This window comes from Dama dama, chromosome 29 (genome assembly GCF_033118175.1).
Source record: "Dama dama isolate Ldn47 chromosome 29, ASM3311817v1, whole genome shotgun sequence".
Lineage (NCBI taxonomy): Eukaryota > Metazoa > Chordata > Mammalia > Artiodactyla > Cervidae > Dama > Dama dama.
In genome coordinates this window covers 52,106,331-52,131,277 of record NC_083709.1, presented here as the reverse complement: position 1 = coordinate 52,131,277, position 24,947 = coordinate 52,106,331, and the positions used below count along the sequence as shown (strand labels likewise).

The 24,947-nt window shown below is 41.3% G+C and overlaps 1 protein-coding gene across 1 annotated transcript in view; it reads right to left on the bottom strand.

The window, feature by feature from the left end:
* Window positions 1–24,947, bottom strand: part of PGM5 (phosphoglucomutase 5) — a 194,802-nt gene that overhangs the window by 46,713 nt on the left and 123,142 nt on the right. Inside the window, exons 8-9 of the mRNA XM_061132188.1 lie at window positions 6,288–6,423; window positions 2,624–2,807 (exon numbers count right to left, since the gene is read on the bottom strand). Coding sequence (XP_060988171.1) covers window positions 2,624–2,807; window positions 6,288–6,423 — 320 coding nt within the window. The remainder of the gene's footprint in view (window positions 1–2,623; window positions 2,808–6,287; window positions 6,424–24,947) is intronic.

Sequence of the window (24,947 nt, the reverse complement as noted above, 5' to 3'; positions counted from 1 at the left end):
TGAATAAATGCACCAAAGCATTTTATTTTATAGCTATTTTAAAATAATACAGGTTTATTTAAATTCAAATATGTCTTTTAGGAATGGATAGTGTATTTTGCAACCATGCCTCAATTTCCCCAGCCTCAATTGTCCCCAGAAGTGAATGCTGATAATCCTGACATCCCAGGAATTCTCAGACAAAGGCCCCAGGAGTGAAAGGTTAGCATTGGCCCCACCTGTGGAGGAATTTCCCCTGTGTGCCAACAGGACCATGTGTCGTGAAAGAACCATCTATGATTTTCTGACAATAGGTATGAACTTGAGTGTTAACTGATCTCCCAAAACCCCCAATGAATCCAACCCAGACCTGCAGGAAGCTCCAGTGTGACTCTGAGACACCAGCTGATGAAGGCATCACTTGGGTCCTAGGATCTGGGAAGATGAACAACCACCCTTCCTTCATTACTAGAGAAACTCCCAAGAGCAGCTTCTGATAGTATTTATGGTCACCTTGGAGCTCAGGTGAAAGTGAAGTCACTCAGTCGTGTCCAACTCTTTGCAACCCCATGGACTGTAGCCCACCAGGCTCCTCCATCCATGGAATTTTCCAGGCAAGAGTACTGGAGTGGGTTGCCATTTCCTTCTCCAGGGGATCTTCCTGACCCAGGGATTGAACCCAGGTCTCCTGCATTGCAGGCAGACGCTTTACCGTCTGAGCAACCAGGGAAGCCCTGATGAAAGAATGTGGAAAAAAATCAATAAATTCTAGAGTGAAAATGGAAACCAATATTCAGGGTTGAAGGGGAAAGGCATGGAGCAATAAATCAAAGGCCACTTGAGATCCAGTTGAGGAATTAGCCTGATATGAAAGATTAAAGAGGAGTCAAAAAAAAAAAAGCACCCAAATGCTGAGGGCACTGAAGAAGAAACAAAACAGAGTGTTTGTTAGTAGATATAGCAGCAAAACAAATGAGGTCAAGCTTTGCATAAGGAGATAGAGTTCAGAACCTACCAACGACTAGACAATCCCTTCAAGGAATGGTTTGCAAGCCTGCCTCATAGGGGAAGAAAAAACTTACCAGGGGTACTTTAGAAAGCGTGTATTTTACGACTCGAGTTCTATAGCGACAACAACAAAATGAGTGTTAGATTAGGGAAATTTGTTCTGAGGACTCTGTATGAAACAGAAGTGAGAATATGGTACAAAACTGGAACGGACTTTTATCTGAGGCATGGAGGTTCAAAGGCATGCTGAGCTCCTGGCTACACATCTCCAGGACTCACTGGTATTATTTTGAAGAGAATTCAATCCGGTCTACAAGAAAGCATTCTTGTGCAAAACAAATCACAACCATGAAAGATGCATGGTGCACTCCCTCTATGAAGGTTAGGAGTTTTTGTATATGTTATTTCATTCTATTTCTAAAACAACTCTGTGACACAGATGTTTTACAGATGAGAAAGAAACCAGAGACCAAAGAAATCTAACAACTCTCCCAACTAGTAAGTGGCGGGAGCAGGATTCAATTCTAGGTCTTCAAACTTCTTTACCACTAGTTTTTCCACTATCCTACACCTTTCTAAAGTAAGACTGTGATGAGTCTGTCCAGCTATGGAAGGCCTTCTAGAATAAAAGACTGACATTTTGACAGAGGTGAAAGATCACTGTAAAACTAAAGCAGACTAGACCGAGAATACAACCAGAATAACAGCAGGGCACTGGGCTTTGGAACATCAGCAAGTCAGAGGACCCGAGGACAAGGGCTAAGTATAAAACACTAGTCAAAATAAAAACAGCAATATCTACTATTATATCTAGTCCCCTCAAACTACAGCATCTGATTTATTTTGTTGTCTGTACTTGATGAAGCATGCATAAGAAGGTTAAGAACTGGAGAATTTTAGAATGGAACTTTTCTTAACATTACCCAGAATGTCTTATTCAGACTATAAGTGATAAAATATGCTCCCAGAGTGACCAACATTGCCAAAATTGAGAAGAAAAATAATTGTAATCGCTTTCCATGTCTCTTACACAATTCACAGAGATGAGATCACAGAAGAAATTGTGGTCAATTTTGCCACTTATCTTTCATGATACTTCTCAACCATAGATCTTCTTTTTGGGTTTGTGGGGCAAATTTTCTAATTTTTTCTTCCCCTATCAGGAGTAACAAACCCATCTGGCTAAGCTCCCTTCACTCCTCAAAGAAATAAGGTAATAAAAGGTGAAACATCCCTGCACCCAGCAGTCCCAAGGAAAATGATTCTGCTGTTCTTGGAAACTTTTCTGAATCCGTCACCCATCATGGCTGCTACATAGAGAGACTCAGGCTGCACATATTTCAGGGAGAAATGCTGGGTCTAAATCTATTCATGGTGTTGAGGCCTATCAGTTACCAGGTGGAAAGAAGACTGGACAGACAGCCAGGGCCCTGTGTTCTAATCCACCCACTGCCATTAAGTAGGTAGGTAATCTTCACCAAGGGCTTTCCTCTCCGCTGGCTACAGGGCTCTTGTTTATAAAATGAAGGGCTCACAGTAGACTATCCCTGAAGACCTCTCCAGTTGTAGGACATTTTGCATTTCCCCCAGCCCCCCATCATTTGATAACCTGTTCTGGCAATGTCCTAGCAAGTACCTGTTTCTTGGTCACGGTGCCATCCACAGGGTCCACGTATTCAAAGCTGTCTGTCTTCGCCACAGTGTACACATGGCTCCCCACAGCAAACTGCTGGCCGATGAAGGACTTATCTGTGACCAAGGCCTCCAGGTCCCTCATGATGTAATAGGTCGTCTTGGGCTCTAATCCCTCATAGTCAAACCTGGTGAGGGGGGACAGGACACAGGCTAAAGACAAATCTAATCAGAGAAACAGCAAACCGGTGGGCCTCTCGAGGTTGTCTAATCACTGGTTTTGTTTCCGTGGAAGAACAGCACAGAAAAGAACCCACAGCTGGTCAACCTCTTTCCCCGGTCCCTCACTCATTCCCCACACAGCAGCAGCAGCATCCTGTAAACATTAAATCGTGGCCATCCTTTCCTTTGAATTCCTCCAAAAGTGCCCATCATCTTGAGATTAAGATTTAAAACACTGACCACAGTCTATCAAGCACTGTGGGATGTGACATGCCCACCTCCTTGAGTTGGCTGCGTCTCACTCTGGCCCTTGTTCACTATGCTCCAGCCACACAGGCCTCCTCTCCAGTCCTCAAAGATGCTCCACCCTCTGGGCCTTTGCTCTTGCTGTTTCCTCTCCCTGGTACAGTCTTCTCCAGGCTATTCCAATAGCTGATGCATTTCCTTCCTTCAGTTTTCAGATTTACTGTCACCTCCAGAAACACTTTCTCTGACAAGACATCTAAGGCACCTCCCCTCTATCTCTCCCTGTCGCTCATCATCCTTTACATCTTCTTTTGGTAGTTATCCCAATATGTATTTGCTTTGTTTATATATTAATTTACTTATTTCTTGTCTTTGCCTATGAGAGCTGTAAGCTCCAGGAGGGAAGAGATCTATTCTGTTTTGTTCTCTGTTGCTTCTGATAAGTAGTGGTTTTTGTAAGCACTGGAATGAATATGGGAGGAGGTGAAGGCAGAAAGGGAAGAAAGAGAGGAACCAAGGCAGGGAAGAGAGATGGGGAAGGGAACTCAATGTACCATAAAATTCTCTTGGAAACTTGGAAGAAGTATTACAATTGTTCCATTAAAAAAAAAAAAAAAAAAAAGGTCCTCCTAGCCAAGAACATCACATATAACAATGGGGCTGGGAGGTGATTAGAGGGGGGAAAAAAGACTAAAAATAACACCTATCTCATTTGTTGTTGCTGGGTTTAAATAGGATAATACATACCAGGTAGTTGGCACAATGCCAGACACTGGTGCTTAAAGCTCTTACTTTTATTCTTAGTCACTATCATAAAGAAACTATAGGGTCTTTCCCAGTGTCAGATGGGTTTGACCAAGTCCTGATGGCACACCCAGGGAGGTCTGTTTAAGAATGAAACCCTAGGAGGGGCAGCTGTGCTCAAGTGGTGGGATCTCAAATTTGGGCTCTCTTTAACACAGGAAAGATGAGAGTGAGCTAAAGAAGGAAGATCTGAATAGTTGACAGTTTTTCTCCACCCAAGATCTTTTGAGACTTCAGTAAACATCAGGTTACTGACCAACATGTCTAACAATGGGTCCCCTGCACCTACATCCCTTTCTTCTATTCTCTCCCTCCTACAGAAGATGTGTCCTCCCAGCCTCAGAAACAAAACAACAGGGAACTCTCTCAGAACATTCTTTCTCAGCATGTGTTCTAAGCCTAGATTCTCTTTATCAGTAGATTGTTGGGAAGGTAAAGACCCAACAAGCAGAAAAGGGTATGAGGATGGGATAAGAGGGCCTAGTAGGAGATAGAGAGGCTCTGAAAGAGTCTTCGAAGTTAAGAAAATACTCGAATGTGACAGGTCATGTTCAGCCATGGTTGAGATCATCAGACCAGCTGCCCCAACACTCATCTTCATACATGAGTAAGTTCTACCACAACTTCCCCTCACTCCCCCAAACAAGCCCCTCTGACCACCACCACTATCAACACACGTTCAAGGAAAGAAATTTTAAAATGCAGAATTCTTTCTAGGGTCCACTCATACTGGAAAAATCATCTGGGTTCTCAGATACAACTTCAGGCTCAGTATCAGTTAAACCAAATTTGATTGTCTCCTGGCCACTAAGAAAACAAGCTATAAATAGTCCTCCTTCACAAGCATTGCAACCTACCTTTCCCAGAGGCTGGAGGAAATGTTTGCTTTCATTTTACCTACTCCCTCCTCCCTTTTTCTTTATCTCTGTGATCTCTTTGGACAGAAACCTGAATCATAATTGAATGCCCTATAAGAATTTATATCTCCACTGCATTATATTCTCTAATATGGTATTTGTTATGAAAAAAGTAACTATCATGTAAGCTCTTGGCCACAAAAAAATGAACTGTATTATAAACACACTTATCATAACACCATGTCTTCAAAATGCTGGCAGAAAGCTAGATGATCATTCCACAAATTATGAGGAACACATCCCTGACTCAAAGTGCTTTCACTAAACCAGAGGTTGGCAATCAAAATATATTTTATCAGGTTGGATTTTATGGCACAGCTTCAGACAATAAAAGGGTTTTCTGTGCCAACTGGCCCCTCTGGTATGCCAAAAAAGACCACAAGAATCAGGATTTGGGGCAGCTGTTAGAAATACTAGAGAATAAAACAAGTTCCTACCTGCCTTTACAGTTCTTATTTTACAATACAATGAATAATTCGAGATGACTTGCAGGCTGCCACATCCTTAGCCTTCTTAACTAGATAGGAACCAAGAATGTGAGACTGTCTCCATTTCTCAGAGCACTGCAGCCTCTTTGATTTTAATGAGTAATATCGCAAGCCTCCTTATTCTCTGATGTTTATCTAAGTAAATGACCTCTTAAGAGAAGAAACAATCACCTTATAAGGGAAGCTAAAGCTTTCTTTCTGTCCCTTAAGCTCTTGAAATGCAACCAAACATCCAAGTAGTTAACTATTCATAAGCAAAGCAAATGAGGCAGTGTCTGTTTTTAATACACTGAGAGCTGCTGAGACTACCCAAAGATTATCTGCCCTAATTCCACACCCTCACAGTTAACATCTTTTAAGACCACTGCTCCTCCTAAACCATGGTTTGGTACTATTTATAAACAAATAGCATCTCTAGATATACATATCTAGCTGGCAGCCGCAAGCCAGAAGACTGTCCCCCTTGCTTACTTCAACAAAACAGGAAGGTAGTTGAGACTCCCAACCCACTAGTAGTCACTATGTGGACCATTAGTGGGGAGGTAAGACAAAGAAAGGTAGGGAGAGGATTACAAAAATCACCCCAACCTGTGGCAGCTTCTGTCTCTTCCCCCATTTCCTTGATAAGTATAGGTGGAAAACCAACAAGAAAAACCCCTGGTCTGACTGTACAACTTTAATGGCCACCAGAGGACCTTTCAAGGTTCTGCAGTTCAAATTTCATCTCAGGATGGCTGCCCACTGTATAGGCACTGATGTAAAGATTACAGACAGCTGTCACCAGAGGTAGGGAAAGTTGTATCCTCTAATTTGGAACTACCTTGATACCATCCCCAACCTCCTCTCAGGGGTTATCTGCCTCTAGCCTCTGTATTCCTCAGATCTTCCTGAAAGATGCTTCCTTCAGAAGATTCTAGCCCATTAAAAAAAAAAAAAAAAACTTTTCTAAGGAGTTTCCTAAGGTCCATATGGAGACCCTTGGCCTTCTCACCTGCAATAGTAGTGGCGGCCAAATTTGGCCCAGTGATCTCGGACAATTTCCTCCACACTCTGCTTCCGGGCAGCAATAATGGAGAGCCAGACCAAGACAGCCCAGAGGCCATCTTTCTCCCGGAGGTGATCAGAGCCTATGGGAGAAAGAAATATTATTCTGAAGATTTGCTCATGGGGGAAAAGTTAAAGCTAAATGAACTATTACGACAATTAGAACTTGAGTGTTACACTGAAATGATAGCATATATATTGATATTTCTCTATTGTGTTAAATATAATCCCATAATATACTTGTATTTCCAAAAATATGCAAGTGAAATTCAAATAACATAAATAATATCAAAAAAGAAAATCCTGGAAATTGTTGAAAGGATCAGAGAGCCAAGCTGATGTCACATTTGACTAGTGGTATTGTTCATTCAGCAAATATTTGGTGATCATTACACTACCATGAATAAGACAGCTCTTTATTCATAAAGCTGGAGTTCAAGTAGGCAGGGACAAGCAACAGAAAAGTAGACAAAAGAACAAGATGAATCAAACAAGCACAAGGATGGTGAAAAAAATTAAACTGGGTGATGCTGCCACAGAGCATGACATCAGCAAAGGCTGCTTTATTAGAGCAGCACGGCTTTCCTAGAGCAGGTTGAATGGCACCCTATGATCCCCCCGCCAAAGATACACCACCGCTCCCCCTGTCCCACCACAAACCTGTGAAGGAAAGCTTGTTTGGGAAAACAGTCCTGTCGATATAATTAAGGATGCTGAGATGAGATCAGCCTGGATTATCCAGGTAGGCCCTAAATGCAATGACAAGTGTTCTTAGAAGAAAAGACAGGGAAGAAATGCAAAGTAGCAGTTTATATGAAGACTGAGGCAGAGAGTGGAGTGGAGTTCACTTCAGTTCAGTTCAGTCACTCCGTCATGTCCAACTCTGCAATCCCATGGACTGCAGCATGCCAGGCCTCCCTGTCCATCATCAACTCCCGGAGTTTACTCAAACTCGTGTCCATTGAGTCGGTGATGCCATCCAACCATCTCATCCTCTGTCATCCCCTTCTCCTCCCGCCTTTAATCTTTCCCAGCATCAGGGTGTTTTCCAAGGAATCAGTCCTTCACATCAGGTGGCTTAAGTATTGGAGTTTCAGCTTTAGCATCAGTCCTTCCAACGAATATTCAGGACTGATTTCCTTTAGGATGGACTGGTTGGATCTCCTTGCAGTCCAAGGGACTCTCAAAAGTCTTCTCCAACACCACAGTTCAAAAGCATTGATTCTTTGACACTCAGCTTTCTTTATAGTCCAACTCTCTCATCCATACATGACTGCTGGAAAAACCACAGCCTTGACTAGATGGACCTTTGTTGTCCAAGTAACATCTCTGCTTTTTAATATGCTGTCTAGGTTGGTCATAGTTTTTCTTCCAAGGAGCAAGTGTCTTTTAATTTCATGGCTGCAGTCACCATCTGCAGTGATTTTGGAGCCCCCCAAAATAAAGTCTCTGTTTCCACTGTTCCCCCATCTATTTACCATAAAGTGATGCAACCGGATGCCATGATCTTAGTTTTCTTAATGTTAAGTTTTAAGTTTTACCACCTTTTTCACTGAGAGTGGAGTTATGCTGCTACAAACCAAGGAATGGATGGGGCCACTAGAAACTCTAAGATTTCCCCCTCAGGGCTTCAGAGGAAGCATGGCTCTGCCAAAGCCCTGATTTGAGAATCTTGGCCTCCACAATGATAAGAAAATAAATTCCTGTTGTTCTAAGCCACCCAGTTGTGGGTAAATTTTTGTGCCTTAGGAAACAAATACAGGGAGTCAGGGTTAGCTCCACAGGGGTGATGACATCTGATCTGATACCTGAGAAGAGTCAGCCTTGCAGAGATCTTGGGACAAAGTCTTCCAAGCTGAGGGACAGCAGTAAAGTTCTGAGGCAGGAAGGAACTGGGAAGCTTATTCCTACAGCTATTTACAAAGAGAGGTAGCTTGTATTGAGGCATTCACACAATGAAGCAAGCAAGCTAAACAGGTAGCTTCTTGTGCAAAAAGAACCCAGAGGAATGTGCTGCAGGCTCATTTAAGTATCTGTCTATTGGCCAATTGTAAGCTCTTCCTGAAGCGAATAAAGTCCTAAACACAAAGGAATGCGTTGCAGTGTAAGAAAGATGGTTCAATGGGAAAGGCATGAGGAGGGTTTTGGAATCAGGATTTAAAATAAAATTTTGCTACTTCTCAGGTGTGTGAGAAGTTACTGCAAGTTGTTAACCTGAGTCTCGGCTTCTCATTTATAAAATGGGGACACCATGACCCATCTTGAGGGGTTGTCATATAAATTTAATCAAGTTCAGAGGGAAGGCTCTGGAGTCAGATTGTTTGAAGTTCAAATTCTGGCTCAGTCACTGACCTTTGTGTGACTTGCTGGCCTCATCTGTAGCACAGGGAAAGAACAGCCCTTAACCCATGGGTTACTATCAACAGGAAGTGACTAGATTATGCCTAGGTATTAAGGTGAATGGCTGGGTTACCACAAGTGGTGGTGGTGGTTATTGTTGTTGTTCTTACTGGTAATTCACATAAAGCACCAACATGGTGCTGATTCAATACACACTTTGAGACAGATTGTTCTCAGTTATTCACATACTTTTTATCCTCTGACTTTAACAAATAGCAATGTCTTAAGAAAGAACTATGGACCAAGGTTCATAACACTACATAGGAGGTAGTAACCAAAACCATCCCCAAGAAAAAGAAATGCAAGAAGGCAAAGTGGTTGTCTGAGGAGATCTTTCAAACAGCTGAGAAAAGAAGAGAAGTGAAAGGTAAAAGAGAAAGGGAAAGATATTCCCAACTGAATACAGAGTTCCAGAGAATAGCAAGGAAAGATAAGAAAGCCCTTTTAAGTGAAGAATGCAAAGAAATAGAGGGAAACAATAGAATGGGAAAGACAAGAGATCTCTTTAAGAAAACTGGAGATACCAAGGGAACATTTTACGCAATGACAGGCACAATAAAGGACAAAAACAGCAAGGACCTAACAGAAGCGGAAGATATTAAGAAGAGGTAGCAAGAATACACAGAAGAACTGTACAAAAAAGCTTTTAATGACCTAGATAACCACAATGGTGTGGTCACTCACCTAGGGCCAGACATTCTGGAGTGTGAAGTCAAGTGGGCCTTGGAAGCATCACTACAAAACTAGTGGAGGTAATGGAATTCCATGTGAGCTATTTCTAATCCCAAAAGATAATGCTGTTAAAGTGCTACACCCATTATGCCAGCAAATTTGAAAACTCAGCAGTGGCCACAGGACTGGAAAAGGTCAGTTTTCACTTCAGTCCCAAAGAAAGACAATGCCAAAGAATGTTCAAATTACTGTACAAACACACTCATTTCACATGCTAGCAAGATTATATTCAAAATCCTTTGAGCTAGGCTTCAGTAGTATGTGGATCAAGAATTTCCATATGTACAAGGTCAATTTAGAAAAGGCAGAGGTACCAGAGATCAAATTGTCAACATAAACTGGAACATAGAAAAAGCAAGGGAGTTAAACAAAACACCTACTTTTGCTTCACTGACTACTCTAAAGCCTTTGACTTGTGTGGATCACAACAAATTGTGGAGAAAATTCTTAAAGAGATGGGAATACCAGAGCACATTATCTGCCTCCTGAGAAACCTGTATGCAGGACAAGAAGCAACAGTCAGAACTGGACATGGAACAACAGGCTGGTTCAAAACTGGGAAAGGAGTATGGCAAGGCTGTATATTGTCACCCTGCTTATTTAACTTCTATGCAGAATATGTCATGTGAAATGCTGTATGGATGACTCACAGGCTGGAATCAAGATTACCAGGAGAAATAACAACAACTTCAGATATGCTGCTGATACCACTCTAATGGCAGAAAGTGAAGAGAAACTAAAGATCCTCTTGATGAAGGTGAAAGAGGAGAGTGAAAAAGCTGGCTTAAAACTCAACATTCAAGAAACAAAGGTCATGGCATCCATTCTCATCACTTTATGGCAAATAGATGGGGAAAAAGTGGAAACGGTGGCAGATTTCATATTCTTGGGCTTCAAAATCACTACGGACAGTGACTACAGCCATGAAATAAAAAGATACTTGCTCCTTGGAAGAAAAGCTATGGTAAACCTGCTGCTACTGCTAAGTCACTTCAGTCGTGTCCGACTCTGTGCGACCCCATCCCTGGGATTCTCCAGGCAAGAACACTGGAGTGGGATGCCATTTCCTTCTCCAATGCATAAAAGTGAAAAGTCAAAGTGAAGTCGCTCAGCCATGTCTGACTCTTGGTGACCCCATGGACTGCAGCATACCAGGCTCCTCCGTCCATGGGATTTTCCAGGCAAGAGTATTGGAGTGGGGTGCCATTGCCTTCTCCTAGACAGTGTATTAAAATGCAGAGACATCACTTTGCCTACAAAGGTCAATATAGTTAAAGCTATGATTTTTCCCATAGTCATGTACAGATGTGTGAGAGCTGGACCATAAAGAAGGCTGAGATCTGGATTATAAGGAAGATGGAGTGCTGAAGAACTGATGTTTTCAAACTGTGGTACTAGAGAAGATGCTCGGGAGTCCCTTGGACATCACGGAGATTAAACTAGTCAATCATAAAGGAAATCAACCCTGAATATTCATGGAAGGACTGATGCTAAAGCTGAAGCTCCAATACTTTGGCCACCTGATACGAAGGACCAACACATTGGAAATGACCCTGATGCTGGGAAAGATTGTGGGAAAGAGGAGAAAGGGGCAATAGAAGATGAGATGGTTGAATGGCATCACTGACTCAATGGACATAAATTTGAGTGAACTCAAGAAGATAGTGAAGGACAGGAAGCCTGGAGTGCTGCGGTTCATGGGGTTGCAAAGAGTGGGACACAACTTAGTGACTGAACGACAACAAGAAAGGAGACTAGGACCATGGGGTGGATCATTTCTTCCTTCAATAGAGTAATGAGAATGGGTACTTGGGTTTCAGAGTTATGAAACATAACTCAGAAAGGAAGACCCAATGACACTGAGCTGTTTAAACTTTGAAAATAGGCTGAAATAATACCTTAGTTAAGCTAGACATCTTTGAGAACTTCTCACCAAAGCTCTGAACCATTTATACTTCTTGTTACATTTGTGGTGTTAAATGTTTTTCCTCAAAAAGGAAAATATACAACCTTGAGAGCGCAATGAAAATACTTAAAAAGAGAAATGATCAAGTCTTTGGCTCCCCCACACACTGATCAAATGGTCTGCTAGTGACACTTTTAGATGTCTGGCTGTCATTGCCTCTAGCCTGAGCAGACTTTGGGCTTTTAATCATCACAGCATGGAGTGATTCTAGTCCCATCCAAGGAACTGTGCATACTGCTACAAAAATGGAAGAAATTCAGAAGATGCTGGGTTAGCTCCATGGCCTGGTGCCAAAAAAACAAGTCTAGGAAGCCCTGCCCAGTGGGATAACTTCAAAATCCTTTGTCCTTTTATAGCTGAAAAAAAGTCACTTTCATTTACTGGCTAGTGAGAAACACCTTTTTGTTCTAAAACATGGGCTTTGCATGCTCTGAATCTCCAGCTGGATTACATTACCTGGAGACAGACCCATGAGATGCTGTTGAGTCTGACATCTGATAGGATGCCATAATTTAGGGTAGAGAGACACAGAGTTACTTTAGCATGATCAAAAATATAAAAAACATACACACTCACCTCAGCTGTTAGCAGCCAACCACATAATAAATTGTGAATTGGCTTGGATATCCTCACCTACAAGTTAAACACTGCCAAGAGTCACAAGAGGCCAATGATCAAATAAAATCAACCATGTTCTTTATAACTCTCTGAGGTGGGGATAGAGACATTGATGATTTGCAATTACATACACACGTTTCCACTGAACTCTCATAGTGTACTTTAGAGGGAGTTTTGGGGAAATGGCTCTCCTTTTAATAACTTCAAGGCAAGTGAACTATAATGCCATAACAGTGACAGATAAATTAAACAGTCAAACAAAGGCATCAAATGATTTCCTAAGACCCCACTATAAAGAGTGAAAAATGGAGGGAAGATACGCTCATACTATATATGACAGGACCACTAAACTTTATATTAAAACTGTTTTTATAAGTCAATCAGAAAAAGAGGGGCCAAATAGAAAACTGTGTGGATAGGCACACATGAGCAACTGTCAGAGAGAAAAATATTAATAGTCAAAAACATTTGAATAAATGTTCAATCTCACCTCAGTCAAAGAAAAGTCCACAAAATGGAATCCCATTTGGGACTCTCAAATTAGCAAGGGTTCATTTGGGGCAGGGGAACACTTAGTACTAGCAAAGTACCAGTGTAAACATGTACAGTTTGGTAGAATAATTTGGCAGTAATGATCATGGCATCAGGTCCTATCACTTCATGGCAAATAAATGGGATAAAAATGGAAACAGTGGCCGATTTTATTTTGGGGGGCTCCAAAATTAATGCAGACAGTGACTGCAGCCATGAAATTACAAGACACTTGTTCCTTGGAAAAAAAGCAATGACTAACCTATATAGTGTATTCAGAAGCAGAGACATCATTTTGCTGACAAAGGTCCATATAGTCAAAGCTATGGTTTTTCCTTGGCTCATGTAATCATATATGGATGAGATAGTTCAACCATAAAGAAGGCTGAGTGCCAAAGAACTGATGGTTTTGAATTGTGGTGCTAGAGAAGACTCTTAAGAGTTCCTTGGACAGCAAGGAGATTAAACTAGTCAATCCTAAAGGAAATCAACCCTGAATATTCATTGGAAGGTATGATGCTAAAGCTGAAGCTCCAATACTTTGGCCACCCGATGCAAAGAGCTGACTCACTGGAAAACACTAATGCTGGGAAAGATTGAAGGCAGGAGGAGAAGGAAGCAACAGAAGATTACATGATTGAAATGATTGAATGGCATCACCGACACAATGGACATGAGTTTGAGCAAACTCCATGAGATGGTGAAGGACAGGGAAGCCTGGCATGTTGCAGTCCATAGGTTCACAAAGAGTTGGACATGACAAGTGAATGAACAACAATAATGATCAATAGCCTTAAAACAGTGCCCAGCTTTGGACCCAGCTATTCTATTTCTTAAACTTTAGTCAAAAGGAAATTCACCAAAATAGCTAAAAGAAGAGGGAAAGTTGAATAAATAATAACAAACAAAAAATATTTTTTAAAAGAAGAGGAAAAGTTGGAAAATGAATACAAATTTTTTTAGTCTTTTTGAGTTTTTTTACAACATTGCTTCTGTTTTATATTTTGCTGTTTGGGCCACAAGGCATATGTGATCTTAGTTCTCCAACCAGGGATGGAACCCATACTCCCTGCACTGGAAAGTGAAATCTTAACCAGGGAAGTCCTAATACTAATTGTTAAAGAATAGGAAATTATGGAAAATCTACACCAAAACTTGTTGTGCAGACAAAATATTAAATAAGGATCTTTGGGAACACATGTAATGGGTGTAATGATATTCATCCAAGTTTAATAAACGTTAAAAAATCATCTTATTAACAACCTCAGATATAGCAGACTGTGAAGAGGAACTAAAGAGTCTTTTGATGAAGGTGAAAGAGGAGAGTAAAAAAGCTGTCTTAAAACTCATCATTCAAAAAACTAAGATCATGGCACCTGGTCCCATCACTTCATGGCAAATAAATGGCTATAAGACTTGACAGAAAATGAGGACAGGGAAGGCAGTGCACTGCTGAGCTGTTAACACTGGCCTTGGGGGAAGCTGAGCTTAGGGGATGGGTTTTGTTCACCCCACCTTCAAAGACAAAGTTTCAGATTCATCCCCAAAGGCCCCTGGGCATTTCTACTATTGCTGACCAGGCATGAAGAGGGATTCATCCAGGCTATTTCACCCGCTTTGTTCCCAGGCAAAAATCTCTACACTCTACAAACAGCTGTTTGGGAAAAAAGCAAATAAAATACCTCTTTCACTTCCTCATTTCATATATTCACATCTGTTCCATCTTTAGGACATGAGATTCCAGAAAAAATTCTTTGACACTAACATTTATATAAGCATACTATTGCCAGTAAATTTTTTTAAACAGATTTCATTTTTTAGAGCAGTTTCGGCTTCATAGCAAAATTGAATGAAAAGTACTAGTTCTCATAACAGTCCCTGTCTCCACACAAACACAGCCTCCCCATCATCAATATCTCACACCAAAATGGGACATTTGTTACAAATGATAAGCCTACACTGGTGACACATTATCACCTAAAGTCCATAGTTCACATTAGGGTTCATTCTTGCTGTTGTAGCTTCTATGGGTTTTAACCAATGTACCCACCATTATAGTAATATACAGTACAGTTTCACTGTCCTAAAAGTCCTCTGTGTTCTGATTATTCATCTTTCCCTCCCTTGTAGCCCTGGGCAACCAGTAAGCCTTTTTTTTTTAAATTTTTAACCAGTAAGCCTTTTATTGTCTTTATAGTTTTGTCTTTTCCAGATTATCATATAATTGGACTCACACAGTATGTGGCCTTTTTAGTTTGGCTTCTTTCACTGAGTAATATGCATTTAAGTTTCTTCGATGTCTTCTCACGTCTTAATAGCTCATTTCTCCTTATCAGTCATGTCCAACCCTTTGTGACCCCATGGACTGTAGCCCACCAGGCTCTTCTGGCCATGTAATTCTCCAGGCAAGAACACTGGGGCAGGTAGCCATTCCCTTCTCCAGGGGATCTTCCCAACCCAGGGATCAAACCCAGGTTTCCTGAATTACAGGCAGATTCTTTACCATCCGAGCCACCAGGGAAGCCCTACAATTAAATAATACAGTACAAATTTTGAAGTTTGCTTCTCTGGTTACCTGGCTTGTTGTGCAGCCAGAATTTGTCACCTGGTTCAGGACACTGCAAGAAGCTTTAACCCATTATTTTCAAAGCCTGTAAGTGCCACTCAACTGCCCTTCCCCTATCCAAGCTAACACAGCCTGAAGCCCACTCAGACTTACTCTGACCAGCACAGAGAACCAGCCATCTTCACCAAGATACCAGGTCAGCTCTGCCAGCCACAACTCTGGGAAAAACTGACTCCAAAGACAGGTCTATTTTTTTCTCATCAGGAACATCCCTACTCCCCTACTCCCTCAAATTAGACTTGCGTTTTCTCAAGCTTCAAAACCACATTACTTTGAGCTAGGCAGTATATCAGTAAGTATACTGCCCTCACAAAATAAATGGGGGGAAAAAAAAAGAGGAGTACTCAATCTCAAAGGAATTTTCCTCCAATGGAAATGCCAGCACGGGCAAATCAACTCAATAAAACACCACACACGTTACTAACAGATCAAGTCATCTCAGTTGAGACTCTGATCAGGAAAGTCTGACTTTGTCACTCAGGAAAATACAAATCATGGTGCACCTGTTGCCAACTCCAAGCTAGAAATAAGTTAGTGTTTCTCAATCCAGGCTGCTCATTGGAAGCTCCTAAAGAACTTATTAAAAATACCAATGCTCAGGCCCCACCCCAGACCAATAAAACCAGAATTTTTGGCAATGGGAGCCAGGCATTAGTATTTCTTTTTTTTAAATTCATTGGGTAATTCTTATGGGCAGCCAGAGTTGAGAACTATTGTTTTCAGAGAGGGTTACTCAAAATAGTCCAATATTCGGGGCAGATTACTGAGGGAGAGTGAATTAGGCCCCTTCCCCTATTTGCTCAAATTTAGCACTAAAGTAAAGTGCCCATTGGTCTCTAGTTGAGTGGATGCCCCTGGCCTTAGTCAGGTAGGGGCCTCTCACTGGAGCCAGCTTTAATATCATGGTTTTCCTCCACCCTTTTTGCCTGGAAATCTACTGAGGGCCTTGCCAAACTTGGGGTAATCAACCCATCCTGGTGTGCCTAGGACTTTCCCTGTTTTAGCAGGAAATGAAGAACAGACCAGGAACCTTCTCCATCCCAGGCACACCAGGATGGTTGGCCATCTGATAAGGAAGGCCACTCACTCAAAGGGGTTCCTGATGGTTTTTAGAATATGTGCTATATAGCACATACCTAAGCACACACATTTCCTAGAGCCAGAAATGATGGGAAATTTCTCTATATACTTGCTCTTGACACAGAATGACACAGCGAGTTAAATTCCATTTTTAGAAGAATAACAGCAAGGTACCAGGCACTTCACTTAGTACTTTACATACCTATTATCTAACTTTGACCATTTGATAGCTTCTTTTCACAGATAAGAGGTTAAGTCATTTGTATGCAGTCACACGGCCACTAAGTGAAGAAACGCTTCACACCTGTACAGTTTGGCTCCAACATCTGTGGACATAACCACTGCTGGAAATGCCCAGTAATGCTGGTGGTCCTCAGGAGCCACAATGAGGCAGATAAAATGCCCCATGTAGTTAGACCTGAGGCAGCCCTTCTGAAGATCTGCGTGATGGATTTGCATTTTTTCCTCCTCATACCAGACATTCAGGATAAGATGCTAAATTCCCCTTTACTTCTCCTTTCCTATTGATTTATTCTTTTCATCTACAAGTGAAGCTTTCATTAATGGGCAGTGAATTCTTCCCATCCTCATTTTATCCACTCAAGGATCTGTCTTTTAAAATAGAGCAGTTATGAGGGAACACTGGGAGGCACCCCTTGCAGGGAATCTGAGATTCAAGAACGTGCTATTGAACTGTGACAGGTTATTTTTTTTCCCATGTCTCAAACTGCTTGTGTTCAGCTCTTCAAATCTGGCCAAAAATCAGGGCTCATGGGAAAACTGTCACTTTTCCATGATTAAAAAGAATTTTTAAAAATTAACGCTCTAAAATGTTTACCAACTGCAAAACGAAGTTGTCCTGCACGTAAGTGGGTTGGAGGCAGCTGTCAGCTCAGAAAGGAAGGACAGAAGTAACTGATTGTGTGGCTCATGATGCCTGGGGGCATCCTGCCTCCCAATGAGATGTAACAATAAATTTGATGATGGTGATGGTATTTGACACAATAATGCAACAGGGCTTTTGGCTAATATCCTGACTGTTGCAACACACTGCAAACTCCATGAGGGAAGGGCCTGTATCTGAAATGACTCATCATTCTATCCTGGCCCTGGCTCATAGAAAGTGCACAGTAAACATTTGTTGAATGAGTAAATGAATGATTAGGTGAAACTGTAGTACGTAGTTTGATATAATTCATCAGATTCGTTCCTCACAAAAAGCTTGAAGCAATCTTAAAAAATATACGGGAAAAAATTTTATAGATCATCCCACTGAACAGATTCATCTTATAAATGAGAAAACTGAAGCCCAGAGAAGTTAAGTGATCTGTGTAAGGTAGTTCAATGACAGAGAGGAAGAGTCAAGGTCTAACTAGGTCACTTCCTAGTGCTGTGCTATTCACATGACACCATGTCTCCTGGCATGCATCTCATCCCATCCAAAAGAATCACCCAGACCAGGGAGAAGGACCCCTTGGCATGTCCTTAAAAGAGGCAGCAGAGTACACTGGGGCCAGTGAGACTGGCTTTGAATCCTGGCTCTGCCATATGAGATTGGCCTGTGGCCAACTTTCCTCCCTAATCCTCCATGACCTTGTCTATAAAATTGGAGTTATTATGGTCGCTAGTTCATTTTAGAGTCAAAAAGTCTCAGTGAAATGTCATAAAGGTGGCCCTAGGCATTGTACTTATCACTCAGGAGGTGCTCAGTAAATAATAAGTGTTAGCACTGCTGCATTAACACAGGCCCTAAGGCAGCCAGGCCATCCATCCCAGAGGAGAAAGCGTTAACATCGGGTCGGCCAGCTGACACTTTTCCCTTACACAAAGCATGCTAACATACAGGACACGGGGGCCTTCTGACTCATACACAACCCAGCCCACTTCTTCGTTGCCAGTGCTGGTGGGAACAATACAATTCTCTAAGACTTGTTCCTCAGTAGTCATTAGCTGAACCAGAAATCTCTCCAAGGGGTTTAATGCCTGCACCACAGGGGTGAGAACCTGTCACTCTTTAGTCGCTGTACTTACTTCCCAGTGGAGCCACCTGGCAACTGGAAGACAGTGGGAGGGTAGGGGGAAGGAGCCTCACAGCACAACTTTAGCTATTGCATCTTAAATACTAAGGGATGGGCCCTCTTGTTAAAAGTCCCCTGTGCTGTGCTGTGCGTAGTCGCTCAGTCAGGTCCAACTCTTTGTGACCCCACGGACTGTAGCCCGCCAGGCTCCTCTATCCATGGGGATTGTCCAGGCAAGAATACTGGAGTGGGTTGCCATGCCCTCCTCCAAGGGATCTTCCCAACCCAGGGATCAAATCTCCCACATTGTAGGCAGATTCTTTACCAGCTGAGCTATGAGTGAAGCCCAAAAGTCCCCTAGAAATTGTGAAAAGAAACCCTTATAGCCTGTTTGGACTTCTTCAATCTGTGAGGACTGAAGGATGGTTTCCCAGGATTCCCAGTCCCAAGATGCACTGGTAAGCGTGGACACAGCCTCAGATGGAGGCCCATTCCTTTCTGCTCCACACTATAGTTTCACACAACACCCGCTCTTGCCACTTTTCATCAGCTTGCAGGATGAATTGAAGGGTCAGAGGAACTGGAACTGTGGAGCCATCAGGAAAAACATTTTTTTCTGATGGAGACATTCTTACCACTCCAAGTGGGAGTTCTCTTTCCCAGCACACAGGTTGAGAGTTTGTAGAGGTCCAAATGAGAGTTTCAGTTTTCAGAGTTTATAAGGAGGCTCTTGGGACCTGTCAATCACAGCACTTCTGTGCTCCAGCCCAGCCTAGATTGAATTGCACATGTACACACATCCTGTTTCAACTTGCCCAGGAAAGAAATTGCTCTCCTAGTGCTGATAATGCTGTCATCACAGCGTCCTCATGTCACATCTGCTATCCAAACAAGAGAAAGAGCTGTGGTAGCACCTTGATAATCTGAAATTCACAGATACCTGGGTCTCCTTCTCTGGCCTAGAGACTGGATAGATGTGAAAACTGCAAAATGTAAGAACTAACGATTATCTAAACGGAGAAAGAACTAAAGTTTTCCTTTATCATACCTTTAAAAAATCTGGTATTAAATAAAAATAAATGTATAAATTAGAGACAGTTCAACCTATTCAATATTTGTTCAACAACACTCCTGTAAACCCAAACTTGAGTTAGGATGTACATATTTCATGTGTGAAATATAAACAAAGGAAGAGGTATGGAACTTGAAAGTATTATAAACTGTCTACCTGTTAGCGGAAATTAAATGTTCATTCACAAGGTAACTGGAGAGTAAAGTCAGTAATATAAACCATAAGACAATAGAGCAGAGAATGTCTATGCTGGAAGAATTTAGTAAATACATAAGATCACTAACGCTAGAACCTAGGCACTGTTGAACACGGCTATTTACAGGTAATCGTCAGCAGTCCCCAACCACAGGAAGAAAACAAGGTAATACAATTTGGATTACAAATACTTAATAGTACTTAAAATTTTAAATCTTAATTAACACAGATGTGGGGATGAAGTGTTCCTATAAATACTTTGCTAGTTATCAATTTGTGCTAATAATGATAGGATGACTGAAAATGTTAAAACTTTATCTTAAAATTTTATGTAATTCCTATGTATGTGTGCTGTAGTTTCAGTCATGTCTGACTCTTTGTGACCCCAGGGACTGTAGCCCACTAGGCTTCTCTGTCCATGGGATTCTCCAGGCAAGAATACTGGAGTGGGTTGCCATGCCCTCCTCCAGGGGATCTTCCCGACCTAAGGATCAAACTCATGTCTCTTATGTTTCCTGCATTGACAGGCAGGTTCTTTACCACTAGTGCCACCTGGGATAACATCTTACTCACCCCCTTCCAAATGGCCTATGTTTATATGGTTTTGTTTTTATGAATCCTCCCAAATCTTGGGATACCCTAATGCCTAGATTTCCAGAAATACAACCACTCAAGACTGATAAAAATATAATTAGTAATAATGCAAAGAAAATATACCAAAATGGAAATTCTTTGTTTCTTTCCTTCTGTCCATTTACTTCCATCCATCTTCCCAGTCTCCCTCCCTCCCTTCCTTCCTTCTATCCTTCCACCTACCCTATAAATACTCAAAGCCTATCATATATAAAACAAAATAGAGCTGAGCAAGATAGACATGGCTTTTGTTCTCAGGGCATTTACAGTCACATGGCAAGCAGAGGGATCCAGAAAAATCTCAAAAGACTGGAAAGATACTTGCGATTTCCTGTGACATGAAGTACACACATACCATGGGGCCTCTTCCTTTTGTGCTACAGCCTGTAAAGGAACCAGCTTTATTAGCACCAGGCTGAACTCCAGAGTTCACAGCAGAAACAGTCATGTTGGTGTCAGGAGACCCGGGTTCAACTCCAAATTTCCAGAAAGAGATGGTTGTGTACAAAAGGCTTAGCAACACTCCGGTACATACTAAGTGCTAATTGTAAAAGACAAGTATTGTCATTGTGGAAAACTTATCAGAGAACACTTTCTTGGGCAAAGTAAACATTTATTGTATTGCCTTATTTTGTTTGACTATTGACATTAGCTTTTTAAAAATACAGAACAAAAGTAACAGTCATACTCAAGATGGTGGTCAGCTTGGAGCTCTTCTAGGCCATCACAAACCCAGCAATTCTTTGCATTATCTGTAAAAGGACAAGTTCTAGGCATGGTAATTCATACACTCCCCAGATTGCATGACTTCTTAGAAAACTGATGGCAATGATGGCAACCAGTAAAACATCATCAACAAATGCTCCCAAACTTCAAAGTTGTTGGTTTTTTAACTCTTAGTTTTAGGATTTTAGTACCCCCTTTTGTGTGTGGGAACGAGTCCAGATTCTTCCCAATTTGGAACTTGAGAAAAGTAACCAGAATGCCATTTAGAGGAACAGTTATTTTCTATTCAAAGCTGAGGATTTATAAAACATTCTCCTTTCCTTCTGAAAAGAGTTTTCCAAAGCCCTTCCAAGGAAGTGGGTGAATATCTTTGCTAGCACAAAAGATGATTTTGCTTCTGAAATGACCTTGGTTCTCTGACAGAGCAATAAATACAGGTTTCCTATTATCTAAGACTGGCACCTTTCCATGGGCAAGAAGCATGGACTCTGATGTTACCACTAGCATGTTACCTTGGAAAGTTCTGGGAGTTCAAGATGCTGGTAAGGGAAATTCCCACTCAGGGTATATCTTGCTCATCTTGGACAAAAAGCTTGGCATCTTGAGCCTGAGGCAGATCCATATTTTCAAGCTTTCCTGGCACTAAAGTCTGCATTCCTAGTTGGCACACAGCTTCATGCCCCAAGGGCATTGAAAAAGGCCACCACCAGAGAAAGCTTTGAGCTTCCCATGTGGCTCAGCTGGTAAAGAATCCACCTGCAATGAGGGAAACTGGGGTTCGATCCCTGGATTGGGAAGATCCCCTGGAGAAGGGAAAGGCTACCCACTCCAGCATTCTGGCCTAGAGAATTCCACAGACTGTATAGTCCATGGGTTCGCAAAGAGTCAAACATAACTGAGCGACTTTTACTTCACTCACTAGAGAAAGCTTTGATAAGTTTTAGAAGTGTCTGCCCAGTCTCAGGTTTAGAATCTTTCCATCTCTCTGCTTTCCCCTTCCCTTATTAGCTCACTTGATTTTGAGAACTATATCCTAAGATAGGTGGGAAGCGCCTGTGAGCTGCTGACTTTTACAGGTGGGAACTGTAAGGGGTCAGAGAGGCCATGTGGTTTGTCTGTAAGTGGCAGGTGATCATCAGCCTCATGTTCCTGGGCCTCTAGACTTCCTGAGCTGAACCTGGCATCACATCTCAGAGATACTTGTTATAACATTCCTGGTGAAAAACAAATACCAGTTCTCACCAGAGCAACATTTCCTGCTCTTGACTGCATATCAGAATCACATAAGGACATTTACTTAAAATGCAGATTCTCAGGCTTGAGCCAGGGATTTCAAGCAAGGGTAGGATAGAAAATCTGTATTTTTATCAAGCTTCCCAGGCGATTCTTAACATATCTAGCTCAACGTCTCTCCAAGAACCAGCATTAATAAGGAACAGCATGAAGCCGCTTTCTCCTTCCAAGAATGAGTGGTCCAGTTCCTCAGGCCTTCTAACAGTCATCTACTGTTAAGTGCTGGAGAGATGGAATTAGCCATTGCTTTCATGGGAAAGACTGATTGGCACAGTGGAAAGCAGTATGCACCGTAGGGCAGGAGACCTGTCTGTTAGTTCAACTGTCATTTAATTCAAGTAGAGGCCTTTTCCAGGCTCTGGGGCCCTGGGTGAGTCACTTAACTGCTTCATGGGTTCAGGAGCTTCATCTGTCAAATCAGGCTAATGTCATCCGAACCTGAAGAATGATGGGGCTGGGTTCTACACATTGAAAAATCTGTTGTGCTCCTTGAAAGGAGAAGGGCGGGCAAACAGAACAGTGAGAGATTTTTAAAATTTCCCTTCTAGTCCAGCCTACATGCTGCAACTAGCATAACAATCTGAAAGCAAAGATTGCTGGAGAGTGGCTGCAAACAGATATCCCTCCTCCCCTGCAGACCATGGATGGATTCCTAGATCCCCTGGAGAAGGAAATGGCAACCCACTCCAGTATTCTTGCCTGGGAAATCCCATGGACAGAGGAGCCTAGTGGGCTATAGTCCATGGGGTCGCAAAAGAGTCAGACACAACTGGGGAACTGAGCACACTCAACATCTAAGCTAGGCAGGCAAAGGGCTTCTAAAGTGAGCCCCTTGCCATGGGTATTTCCAATTTCTTGATTGGAAGAAACTGTTTCTTGATACTCCCTTCTCTATCCTACCCTATATGTCAGAGGTTAGTAAACTTCAGCCCATGGGCCAAATTTGGACTTAGGCCTATTTTTGTAAGTAAATTTTTATTGGCACACAATCATACTCATGTATATACTGTCTATGGCTGCTTTTGTGCTGTGGTTATTCAGTTGAGTAACTCTGGAAGAGACTGTACATAGCCTCTAAGTTCACAAAGTCTAAAATATTTACTACCTGGCCCTTTACAGAAAAAGTTTCCCAATCCCTGGTATAGACCAGTCTTTTTCAGTTTTTTGGCCATGACCCACAATAAATATGTTTTACAGTAAGACCTACTATACACATAGATACCTGTGTGTATATTTGTATATAAAATTTCCCAAAATAACATTTACCTTTACTAAATGCAATGCATCTGATAGTTTCTAGTCCATTATATTGCCTTAAAAAGTTGTTCATGACTGTACCAATCTCATGACCCCAAATTAGCCTTGATTTATATTTGGAAAACACTTCTCTAGATAAACTAGCTACTTACTTATAAACAGCTAGCTACTTACAACACATGTCCTCTCATCTCCCACTTCTATTACTTTCTTGACATTGCTGTCTCCAACTAAGAAGGCTCTGTCCTGTCATCTCTATATGTGCAAATCCTTCCCATTCTTTAGGAACTACCCAACTCCCATCTCTTCCAAGAAGTCGGCTTTGAGCCTCCAGTTCCAAACTACTTTCTCCTTTTCCTATCTCCCACAGTACTATTTCTATTTCTCTATTGTGGAACTTCAAATTTTCTGTTTTGTAGAAAAGTTATCTGTGCATCTTTCTATGTACCCTAAAGATCTTAAGTTTCTTAAAAGTATGGTCTTAAGCATTTTGTATTCTATATATCATCCAATATTGTGCCTTGTACTCTGTAAGTACTGAATAAATGTTTATTACATTGAAGTCAGCAAATATTTGTTATTAAGGGTATAATATAGTTTATACATATAATATTTTATTATTTAATTTTAAAGACTACAAATTTATGGTATATTGTAAGCACTTATTAAATGTTTATAAAGACAGAGAGAGAAAGGAAATAATCTGGACTTACCAGTTCTATCCCAGTTGCTAGATCTGTGTTATTTTAATAACCAGTAGGAAGAGTTATTATATACAATATACAATTTCTGAGTTTTTTGAGTCACAGTCACTGGTTTAGACATACAGAACACCTATTTTTCAAAGCATCAGCAGAGATAAAATGTAACAGTTTTAACTGTCCTAAGCAGACCTGTCAGCCACACATTCTGATATCAAACATAATCATTGAAAGAGCTTAATACAGTCTCTCTTTTTCCAGGAGACAAAGATGCCTGCCAACCCTTTTATACCATTAATGCTGTTAGAATCTAACTAATTTTGGTAAAAGGAGAAAATTTCTCAGGAGGAAATTCCTTCAGGAACTCCAACATAGCCTGAAATGCTATCATTATGACCAGTTAAAGTGTCTTTACTACAACCTGTTTAATCACGACCAAATATGACTTTGGTTAGGAATTCAAGGGTGGTTTGATATCAGCAAATCAATCATGATATTTCATTACATTCACATAATAAAGGAGAAAAAAACACTAATATGTCACTTGATTCTGAAAGGGCATCTTCCAGCAGCCATTTAGTATATGATTCTAGGTAATGTGAGAATGGAGGGGGTACTACATAAGCATGACAAGGATTTTACTAACATTAAAAAGCAATCATCAAAACAGATGGTAAAATACTGAATTAATTTCCATTAAAATCATGAGCTATCACAATTGCTTTTTAATATTATTTTTAATATTGTAGCTAATGCAAT